The sequence below is a fragment of the Akebia trifoliata genome, chromosome 12 (genome assembly GCF_017979445.1).
Source record: "Akebia trifoliata isolate Shusen 1 chromosome 12, ASM1797944v1, whole genome shotgun sequence".
In the NCBI taxonomy this organism is placed as follows: Eukaryota; Viridiplantae; Streptophyta; class Magnoliopsida; order Ranunculales; family Lardizabalaceae; genus Akebia; species Akebia trifoliata.
This window is the reverse complement of record NC_141386.1, coordinates 1,812,488-1,824,449: the sequence shown is the minus strand read 5'-3', so window position 1 is coordinate 1,824,449 and position 11,962 is coordinate 1,812,488. Positions and strand designations below refer to the sequence as shown.

Below are 11,962 nucleotides of genomic sequence, written 5' to 3'. Positions count from 1 at the left end.
AGATGAGAGACGAACCCACTGCATATCATTGCAAGTATAGTTATGCATCATTAAAACTAATGACGGTAAAATTTTAGTTTGATTTGAAACTTAATTAGTTTAGGGTTCATTATGCAAGTAGGAAAGATGTTATATTTTATCATTTTTAAACATTTTAATATTTTGAGTAAGTACTAGTGTGATAGGAAGTAGTGCCCAATAAGGAGTATAAAGCTTTATTTAAGCTCTAAAAATAAAATTGTAATGGACGTTTGTTTCATTATTATCAATTGTAAAATCAAGCAAACCACGGATCCACCGAATTTTGGTTGGGTTCAGTGAACCAAAGCATGAAATTTGGTGAACCAACCAATTTGGTTCGACGAATCAATTTTTTTTTTTTTTTTACTGTTCATATTTAAAATTTAGATTACTTTACTAATTTATTTCTATTTAACTTATAAAATTTTAATATTATAATTGTAATTATAACTTGTATACTTCAATTATAAACATGCACAAGTGAACCAAGCTAGCAAATCAAACTAGGAAACCAAAGCGAACCCAAAAATGAATTTTCTCTACCTCCCTACAAATTGGGTTCATTTTAGATTGGCGAACCACAAAATTCGAACCAACGAACCAAGTAACATGGGTTTGGATGACCAAAGAGATATTAGGACAAGTTTGGAATTTTAAAATGTCTTGAAAGAGATTTAGAAGTAGAATTGGAATTATAAAATATTTTATAAAAGTATCTCTTCATTTCTCTCCACTTTTGGAGAGAGAAAATTCATTTTTTTTTCTCTTCTCTTTCTTTCTAATTTTTTCTCCCTCCTCCCCACTTAACAATCCAAACAAGAGAAATAGAGAGAAACTCATTTATTTTTTCTTCTCTTCTCTCCATTTCTCTCAATCCAAACACCATGTCATTATTTGGATAATATAGATATTTAAATCAGTAAAAGATTAATTATTTTACTAACAATATAAATAAAACCTAGATGTTAACTCAACTGGATTTTATTGGCTCATCCGAGATTCCTCTTGGACCTTGGACAAGTCGATATGAACCACAAATCACATTGATTTTCTTACTCATCATTGAGACGGCGTCTTCTCAATTTGGGACAATTTTTAAACCATGCATGGTTGCTAGGGTGGTTGAACAAGAACTCATAAGCAACGACACAATAAGATTGCATGGTTTACAATAACATTAGCAAGACAATCTTGGTTACACTTCAAAGAAATGTGAAAATATAAACATACTTGAAACTCAATACTCAAGTACATATGAACTACTGATCAAACTAAATTCTATAGAATGTAGCAACAAACCTATTCAACTCTTCTCCGGCTTTTGGAGATGATAACATCTTTTGTTTCTTCAAAAGGGCTTGTAAACATGAAGGGACTTAATCACACCATGGATGGCTCCACATGCTGCAGCCAAAGCAACAAGGAAGCAACCAAAGGTAAGGAGCTGAAGCCCCAACCAACGCGACGTGAATCTCCCGATTTTCTTCTGTGCAATGTACATTTGTATGGGGAAGTAAACCGTTAATGGCCAATATCCGATGGCACCAAGGAATGCGAGGATGTCATTGAAGAAGGGCATAGCCATGGCCATCACAGTTACTAACACTACAAATATCGATCTCCAAACCAATCGAAATAAGTTTAATTTTAAACCCTTCCCTACCATTTTTATTGTGTAGTCAGTTGTTATGAACTTTGATTTGTTAAACCTCTTGGTAGCCCATGATTCAACAACCGCGAATAGTGGTTGTGCAAACACCTGTAAGAAGCCAATGAATGAGTGACACTGATGAAGATGGTGGCGACCATTTTATTGATGAAACGTGAAAGAATGTGGATGCAAATGAGGATGGTATTAAATATGATGTTTTTTTTATCAGCTGATGAATCATAACTTGCATTATCATGATCATAGTCCTTTTATATTTTGAATGATATAAACCCTAATGGTTTTTTATTTTTTTTTTTTGTTTTTTTTTTTATGGGGGTGTCCAGACCTATAAGCCTAACTAACAGGGGCGAGGCAACCGACCTCTTAGATAGAGGTGGCAATCTTAGCACAACCTGTGAACACGACTTGAAAACTACACAAAATTAATGGGTTTGGGTAAAGCCTAACTGGGTTTGGTTCACAATAGTGTCAACCCATTTAACATGATTATTAAACGGTTTGTGTCTAAGTCACGGACATCAACCTATTTAACCCATTTTGGCACATTTAGCTATTGTGTCACTACCGTGTTGTTTTAAATCATGAAACATGGGACGTATCTCAAATATCAACAATGAAAGGGAGTTACCTGAAATGCACCCACTAAGTGAATAACGATGCAAATATTGGCGATATCAACCAACCAAAAGGGCTCATAGAAGCCGGTCAATAAGTTTCCGGGAGCATTATTTCCAAATGCCACATAGCCAATACAACCGCTCGACAAGTAAAACAGACTGGTTGTAATTATGCCTACCATGCTAGCCTTCTTCATCTGCTTGTTCTCTGCTGGTGCTCTTATTGTGTTCTGACAGATCATAAGAAAGCCAAAACATATAACTTCTTTAAATATATTTCAACTGCACTTCTTCAACATGGTTACCAAATGTGATTCTTTAAAGCAGTTTTTAAATGAAAGAACATCAAACAGACCATATGTAACAACAACAAAAAAATAAAGTGAACATCTGAGGGACCACCAACAACCATAAGCCCATACACTGTTTGATCACAAGAAAAACTTTTTGATGGGATCTAATTAAACTATCATATTCATAGAAAAATTCTATTGGCACCCCAAGTTTCACTTATTATACCCCAACCAAAAACTTAATAAAGCCCTGAATTGCCACTATTGACAATAACCTATCAAAAAGAACAAGTTGACATCATCGACCATCTTCTACTCCCGACCTTTTGATGTTAATCTCATGCTTTCACTCTTCAATATCTCTCCATCAAAGACATAAAATAAAATAAAAACATCCAAATCTAACATTCTTTCCTAATATGAGAGAATGATACTCTCAACCAATTAATTATTGTTTTTTTTTTTTAAATAAAATTAATTGGGGTTTACTAAATAAAAGTTTGGGGTGTCAATAGAAATTCTCTATTTATAAGGTAATTGTTCTTAATTGATTGTGTTTTGAGCTATGTTCTTCCAAGTGGTTGCCCACTAATTGAATGGTCTTGTTGGCTAGTTTGATTTTTGATCACGCTGAAGATCTTAGCATTGATTTGACTTACTTGGATTTCAATCAAAATGAGGGAAAATGAGTAGGCAAATGCAATGTCACCAAGTGCACTGAACATGTTCCACATTTTTTGTGATTGAGTTAAATCCATCCCAACTTGTACTCCTCCTAGAGTAGTCTTCCCTCTTTCCCCTGTTGAAAACCCTCCAACAATTAGAATCCTAACTATCTTGGGTACGGGTCATATCCAACCCGATTAATAACTGGGTCGAATTCAGACCGACCCCATCCATTATATATGGCTGTAGGAAGTAGGAACCTGGAAGACTCACCAGAGATGATTTTTGTTAAAGAAAGCGCCACCCCGATGAGGGAGTAACCGAAAGACATGATCGCTGCAACAATGGAAAGCCATGAGAGCTTGTGAAAGTTCGGGATCTGAGACAGGATGATCTCGATAATTCCAAATGAGATCGTGTAAAAATTGTTAGAGGCGTTGCATGGAGCTTCGTGACCTTTAAAGTGGTGGCAATTCGATTTTTCTATGGACCTGATTCAACGAAAAACTTAACAAATTTGGTAATCTTGTCTAATTTGGTTGATAATGGGAAATATGACTTATAATGTTCTCCTAATAAAGTTAAGAAAACTTACACCATGCTTATGGATGCAGTAATAGTGTAGCCAATTGCAACCCCAATAATCTGGAAATATTGAATAAACCCACAGAACAAGTACCTTGCTCCACCTGAAATGTACATTTTTATTTAGAAAATCACAAATGTTTGGGAATATTTAAACCGAAAAAAAAAAAAAAATTGTTTAGTAGAGAGCAATAGATATGGTATGATCAATTTTTAAATCTTGTAATAAAAAATAAAAAAATGATTGAAATTCTCATCTTGAAATAATGTCCCAATTAAGAATAAAATCAAGACTATCTTGGGAGATATTCCAAAAATATTCTTAGACATTCTATAATAATCCCGTGGCATTGAACGTTTCTTGGTCAATGTTTCTTATAGTCTCAGTTGAAATTTGTAGACGTTATGAAACATAATAACATGGAAACGATTTATGAATATTGCTACTAATAACCTTAAAAAGTAGCATCAACATCACATTCAAATTTAAAAATCTGATTTTTTAGTCATTTTCAAGTGCAAAAAGAAGTATTTCCATAGTAGAGAGCAATAGATATGGTATATTTAAGGTTTTAAACATCATCTCGATCTAATGTCTTTGTTAGGAGGAAAATTGAGATTGTCTTGAGACATTTTGAAACATTCCAAAATGTTTAAAGGTAATAATTTCGTTTCAAACTTAGCTGAAATTTCGAGGCAGTATGAACCTTCAACCTACTAAGTAAGGATCACCGGATCAGTGTAGCTAATGTTTTCTTTTCATTTCTTTTTAATAAAGGATACCAGTTTTTTTTTTTTTTTTTTTTTTTTCGACGAATTTAAATTGGAAAATACAATAGTAAAGTGCATACTATATCCTTGAATAAAATAGAATTTTATTACAAAAATCATAAATGTTTCACGGGTTATAAATTGAGAAAAAAAAAGTACGTTAAAAGTAGAGATCAACACATATGGTATGATGAAGGTTTAAATCTCATTTTGAGCTAATGTGTCGATTAAGTTAAAAATTGAAGTTGTCTTAAAACATTTCAGAATATTCTCATACAATCTGAAGTATCTCAAAAATATTTAATGTTTTAGAGTCAATGTTGTATTCTAAATGAAATTTTAAGAGGGTGCAAAATTTTAAACTATGGGTATGATGTATTACAAATGCTAATAATAACCTATTAACACCTTTTTTTTTCTTTGTGAAACACTTAAAATACAAGTTCTTGTTTTTTACATATGTAATTAAATTGAAAAGTATAATAGTAGAGAACAACAAATATGGTATCTACAATTTTATTGAGGAAATTAATCACAAATGTTTCGATGATTTTAAATTGACCAAAAAAAAAAAAAAGAATTTCAACAGTAGAGAACAATAAATATGGTACGGTTTAAATATCATTTGATCAAATTACGTCTCAATTAGGAGAAAAAATGAGATTGTCTAGAGTCATCTAAAACATTCTCAAATAATTTAAATATTCACTGGATATTAAATGTTTCGCTCGATAATAAAAGTAGGGGGTGGGGTCAATGTAAGAAGCATTTTCTCTCTTTATTTATTTTATTTTATTTTTTGTTTCTATAAATGGAAATTGAAGTAGTAGATTGCAAACTATCATGAAATCACAAATGTTTCAACTGTTGTAGAATTGAAGGAAAAAAAAAAAAGAAGGGTATTTCAAATGTGGTTGGTTATGGTTTAAAATATCATCTCAAGCTAATGTCCCATTTAAGAGAAAAATCGAAACTATGTCAAGACATTTCAAAACATTATTTGAAACATCAGAAATATTCTAAAAATAGTAAAAGTTTTATAAAATTTTAAAAGTACGAGTAATTGAGGTATAGCAAATGCTACGTACACTAGCTCTTGTTTTTTGCTCTTTTTAATATAATCACTTAGAAGAGTACAATTTTGGAGACCCACCAAGCCCACACATTTCCATTGGTCCACATGTATTGAAGGGTATCTCAAAATTACAAAAATACCAATGTTATGCACATTGGGATTCTTTTCAATACACATGGACCAATGGGAATGTGTGGTCTTGTTACAGTCTCCAAAATTGCACTCCACTTAGAATACCTAAGTTGGCCTGGACTGTCTCCATGTAGGTGTAGTTTCTCTTCCCAGTGACAGGATCTGGAGATCTGTAACAATCCGCTAAGAGACTGGATGTGTAGAAGGTAATGATGGAGAATATTATGAGAGCCACGGGTCCAGCGATCCACCCAAGTTGGGCTAAACACCAAGCCAATGATAGAACGCCAGAGCCAATGACCGCAGTGATAATATGTGCACTGGCAGTCCATACAGTTCCTGTGGATCATCAAAATCAAAACCATAGAAGAATCGTTAAATATGATTATTATTATTTTTTTACTTTTTTTTTTTTAACTTGCACTTGAATTAATAAAAGGCATGATTTCAAACAGAATTACATTGAAGAATATATAGGCATACTTTTGGAATGAAAGCAAAAAAATTCATTACCCATCACCTTAAATGCTAGATAATACTAAGGATATTAATGGGTCGGGCCAATAAGGCACCATATGGGGTCGTATGGATATATAACATTTCAGATTATCGAGTTATACATTAATTCATTCGTGACACAAAGATCATCATTACAAAACATATATAGTACATTATTAACTATATTAAAAAAAACTACGTCAAGATCCTATATTGTGTCCCTTTCCTATAGATAGGAACGGTATCTACATGGCACAATTTGATTAGGAAACAAATGCATTGGGCTGCGTGAACGGCTTGATTAGGAGTCCGAGGTGTTTTAAACACCAACCAAAATGTGCCACATAGACACACATCCTATTTTACAGGAATGGGACATTGTATTGGATCCTCAGTTTAAAAAATTTATCTTAAATTAACAATTAAAATGAATAATCCAAATTCTTCACATTCAATTCAAGTTCTAATGCGGCAAAATATATAGAATGACTTTAAATTTTGTAAAAATGGTCTTCAAGGCATGGATGATTCATTATATATTAGATGGTCTAAAAATATTATCCACATGGACCTCACCTAGTTATCTCAAGTCTCTGTTAGGTGGCCCTTCCTACCATGCAACCCAGTCTCAATGTTGGGCCACTGAATTGGGATTGGGTCTGGATCTCATTCATAGATATCGTAGAGTTCAAGATTGCGTGGTCCAAGTATTCGATAAGATATGATCGGTTGAAACATTAGATCGAACTGAACCCTTGATTGAATCGGAATTAAAAAATTGGTCTGGTCGTGGTGGAACCGATTTATGTTTATTTTTAAAGTTGCCTTCATTTAGTTTTAAAGAAAAATAAAATTTTAAAAAAATAAAATAAAAGGAGGTTCATGGGCCAACCGATTTTTCTACAAAATTGGGTCGGACCACTGAGAGCTTTCTCTAAGTGGATCACTGTTATGGCTTAAAATGGGTTGTTTTTTACCCAAAATCTGAGTGATTCGAATAGTGAATTTAATGAGTTTGGATCTTACAGTAGAATTGAATAAAAAATGGATCAAATAAGGTTTGATGGCCCTTATAATATATTACCTTGAATTTTACATTTTTAATATTTTTCAAAATATATTTTTCTATCATTTTAATACAATGTGAATTTTCATAAAATAAAATGATTATAATGGTAAAATGGAGTAGTATAACAATTAGCAAAGAAATAAAGTAGGAAAAAATTATTATACATTCACCCAACCCGAATCAAGCTATTCGGGTGGGATCTGGTTTTATTTGATTGGATCAAAAAAAATAAAAAAATAAAAAACTGGATTTGAATATGGATATAACCAAATCCAACCCGGGTCTGTCCCATTTGAAGCCGTGATTGGTTGTGGCTTCTGTGGTCCATGACACTTGATTGTGATTGGTGTAACCTCACAACCGGGCTCACGTTAGTTTGATTTCCCATCAAAATATGGTTTTCCAATTTGGATGGTTCTTGATCAAATGTGGGATGTGATTAGGCTGGTACTAATGTGTTATCCCACCACTAGGTCCATGTTAGCAGACCCCAAGATTAATGACGAAAGTACCCTTGCATGCCCTTCGCCATGTTGAGGGAATCATTGCAGGTAATACGTGCACAGCTGTACTAAGAGAGCGATGACCACATATCGAATCAACAGTCCTAATTAAATGAAACTCTGTCTTCCGTGCACCGTAGAAGACACGAGGCTACATATTAGACCACAAGAACAAACTAGAACCTCTCACACGTTTGACAGCACGAGTGAGAAACTTAAGTAGCCAGTTCTCACACGTGCAATCAAATTCTACACTACAAAGAGTTCATCACACGTGCAAGGACATCCAATTAGAAGCCCATTTCACACGTTCGAACAATTCTAATATGTAAAAAATCTCAAAATAAAAAATAAAAAATAAAAAAATACCAGTTCTCTTTGGCTTGCCATCGTCATCCAGTTCATCTCCTTCGACTCCTTTACGTGGATCCAAATCCGTTTCACTAACCACTCCACCAAAATTGTCTCTAGTTCCCAACTCAATATCTTGAATCGTTCTATCCATTTCTCTGACTCACTTTAGATCTCTCTCTCGCACAAAAGACAAACTAATCAGTATTAGAGCTCCAAACAGGAGAAATGTAAAAAATAAATAAATTAAGAGAGGGAGAGAGAGAGAGAGACGTTTACTAGGAGGAGCTTGTGAGACTGAAATTAAAACAGAGAAGAAGAAATTTCTCTTTTATAGGTTCGGGGCGAGTTACGAGTGGTAACTGTAACATTAGAGTGAGAAAGTAGACTATCTGTAATTTTTAAACGTGGAACGAAGCCAGATTCACTTTTTATGCCAAAAGCAGAACGAGTTTGTAGGAATGCACACACGTCATTAAAGACAGATTCCCAAATAAAGTTCAACAGAATTTCACTAACATAATATAAAAATATGAGAATCAACTAAGATATTTTGCGTGGCATGTTTTGGTTGGTTTTAGAAACATCGAATTTCTAATCAAGCCGTTTTCTATATTGCACGCCTATCGATGTATTTAATGGTCCTATAAAAACGTGTCACGTAGATACCGTATGAAGTGGGTTGGAAATGCCATCCATTCAAACTATTTGTAACGGTGAATGCAACGGATAAAGATATATTCATAACGGATAAAGATATATTTATGATTTAGAAGATTTAAATCATCCTGAAAAAAAAAAAAAATTATAAAGTTATCAGCATTTTTTTAAAATAGTCGTGATTAAATCACTATTTCTTTCGAATTAAATCTCAGTTTGTTCACAACTTTTTTTTAAAAACTGTATTTTATATTATATTTAAATATGAAAATTTATAATTTTTTTAATATTATACTAAATAACTATATATATATATATATATATATATATATATATATATATATATATATATATATATATATATATATATGAACAGCGTTCCTAAGACTCATATTGGGACTCACATTGCGACACACCGTTTTGTCTTATATGGACAAAAATATTTGGAATGGGCTGATTTTTTGTGAGGATGATCTCTATGGTGAGGAGATCATCCTTGCCAAAAATCAGCTCATTATGAAACTTCTAGACCGTCCAATTTTTGTTGAAAAATTATAGACCGTCCAATTTTTGTAAATCAATTTTGATGGGGTTAGAAGTTTTGGAATGGGATGATTTTTTGCCAGGATGATCCCCTCATCACAGAGATCATCCTCACAAAAAATCAGCTCATTCCAAACATTTTTGCCCATATAAGACAAAACGGTGTGTCGCAATGTGAGTCTCAATATGAGTCTTAGGAACGTGACCCTATATATATATATATATATATAGGGTCACGTTCCTAAGACTCATATTGAGACTCACATTGCGACACACCGTTTTGTCTTATATGGGAAAAAATGTTTGGAATGAGCTGATTTTTTATGAGGATGATCTCTGTGATGAGGGGATCATCCTGGCAAAAAATCATCCCATTCCAAAACTTCTAACCCCATCAAAATTGATTTACAAAAATTGGACGGTCTATAATTTTTCAACAAAAATTGGACGGTCTAGAAATTTCATAATGAGCTGATTTTTGGCAAGGATGATCTCCTCACCATAGAGATCATCCTCACAAAAAATCAGCCCATTCCAAATATTTTTGCCCATATAAGACAAAACGGTGTGTCGCAATGTGAGTCCCAATATGAGTCTTAGGAACGCTGTTCATATATATATATATATATATATATATATATATATATATGGGGTCAGGTTCAAGGGACGCATAAGAAAACATATGTAAAAACAATGCAACATTAATAAAATTTCAAAATATAGGTTAGAAGTTTCGGATTGAGGTGATTTTTTGTGAGGATAATCTCTATGATGGGAAGATCATCCGAAAAAAAAAAAAAAGAACAGTCCAATCTGAAATTTCTAACCCCATTAAAAGTGATTTAGAACGTGGATCGTCGATTTTTTGACAATTTTTGTCAATAATTTGTAAATCACTTTTGATGGATTTAGAAGTTTCTGATTGAGCTGATTTTTTGTGAGGATGATCTTCTCATCATAGTGATCAAACTTGCAAAAAATCAGCTCAATCCAAAAGCTCTAACCCATATTTTGAAAAACCATTGTTTTTACATATGTTTTTCTATACGTCCCTTAAACCGCCCCCTATATATATAGGGTCCCGTTCTCCACCCTAAGCTTTACCCTACACTTTAACAAACGTGTTTTGTCCTACATGGGTTAGAAGTTTTGGAATAGGCTGATTTTTGGTGAGGAGATCATCCTCACCAAAAATCAGCTTATTCCAAAACTTCTAACCCCATCAAAAATGGTTTACAAAAAATAAACGGTTCACAATTTTTCAACTTGTAAACATGGGGCTAAAATTTTTGGAATGGGCTGATTTTTGGTGAGGATGATCTTCTCAGCCCATTCCAAAACTTCTAACCCATGTAGGACAAAACACGTTTGTTAAAGTGTAGGGTAAAACTTAGGGTGTTGAACATTTCCCATATATATATATGGGTCCCGTTCGGCACCCTAAGTTTTACCACACACTTTAACAAACGCGTTTTGTCCTACATGGGTTAGAAGTTTTGGAATGGGCTAATTTTTGGTGAAGATGATCTCTATGGTGAGGAGATCATCTTCACCAAAAATCAGCTCATTCCAAAACTTCTAACCTCATCAAAAATGGTTTACAAAAAATGGATGGTCCACGATTTTTCAACTTGTAAACATGGGGCTAAAAATTTCGGAATGGGCTGATTTTTGGCGAGGATGATCTTCTAATCGTAGAGATCATCCTCACCAAAAATCAGTCCATTCCAAAACTTCTAACCCATGTAGGACAAAACACGTTTGTTAAAGTGTAGGGTAAAGCTTAGGGTGTTGAACATTTCCCATATATATATATTATATATATATAATATATATATATGGGGGGCGTTCAATGGCCAACTTTTTGGCAAAATATTTTTCAAAACATGGGTTAGAGGTTTTGGAATGGGCTGATTTTTGGTGAGGATGATCTCTACGGTGAGGAGATCATCATCACCAAAAATCAGCCCATTCGAAAACTTCTAACCCCATGAAAAATGATTTACAAAAAATGGACGGTCCACGATTTTTCAACTTGAAAACTGGGGGTAGAAGTTTTGGAATGGGCTGATTTTTGGTGATGATGATCTCCTCACCGTAGAGATCATCCTCACAAAAAATCAGCCCATTCCAAAACCTCTAACCCATGTTTTGAAAAATGTTTTGCCAAAAAGTTTGCCCTTGAACGCTACCCTATATATATATAGGGTCAGGTTCAAGGGCCATATGAGAAAACATATGTAAAAACTTTCGTTTTTTATAAAATTTTAAAATATGGGTTAGAAATTTTGGATTGAGCTGATTTTTTGTGAGGATGATCTCTATGATGGGAAGATCATCCAAAAAAAAAAAAAAGCAGTCCAATCTGAAACTTCTAACTCCATTAAAAGTGATTTAGAATGTGGACCGTCGATTTTTTACCAATTTTTATCACTAATTTGTAAATCACTTTTGATGGATTTAGAAGTTTCTGATTGAGCTGATTTTTTGTGAGGATGATCTTTTC

The 11,962-nt window shown here is 33.4% G+C and overlaps 1 protein-coding gene across 2 annotated transcripts; it reads right to left on the bottom strand.

Moving 5' to 3' along the window:
• Nucleotides 1-1,178: 1,178 nt before the first annotated feature.
• LOC147388533 (amino acid permease 8-like) lies at nucleotides 1,179-8,688 on the bottom strand. 2 transcript variants are annotated; one of them, XM_086418772.1, is made up of 8 exons: nucleotides 8,527-8,688; nucleotides 8,272-8,419; nucleotides 5,938-6,171; nucleotides 3,865-3,958; nucleotides 3,543-3,760; nucleotides 3,263-3,402; nucleotides 2,322-2,540; nucleotides 1,179-1,780 (listed from the first exon to the last, which is right to left on the bottom strand). In XM_086418772.1, the coding sequence occupies exons 2-8, from the start codon at nucleotides 8,405-8,407 to the stop codon at nucleotides 1,370-1,372; spliced, it is 1,452 nt and encodes a 483-aa protein (XP_086274898.1). In that variant the 5' UTR covers nucleotides 8,408-8,419; nucleotides 8,527-8,688; the 3' UTR covers nucleotides 1,179-1,369. The 2 variants fall into 2 exon arrangements, with proteins under 2 accessions (XP_086274898.1, XP_086274897.1); XM_086418771.1 differs by lacking the exon at nucleotides 8,527-8,688 and having other exon boundaries at nucleotides 8,272-8,520.
• Between the last annotated feature and the right edge of the window lie 3,274 nt (nucleotides 8,689-11,962).

Excerpts from the sequence above, each read along its gene's own strand:
- LOC147388533 (XM_086418772.1), bottom strand. The coding sequence starts at position 8,407 with ATGGATAGAACGATTCAAGATATTGAGTTGGGAACTAGAGACAATTTT. Across the intron at positions 3,403-3,542 it reads TTTAACAAAAATCATCTCTG|GGGAAAGAGGGAAGACTACT; the intron begins GTGAGTCTTCCA and ends GGTTTTCAACAG. Across the intron at positions 2,541-3,262 it reads TCATTTTGATTGAAATCCAA|AACACAATAAGAGCACCAGC; the intron begins GTAAGTCAAATC and ends ATGATCTGTCAG.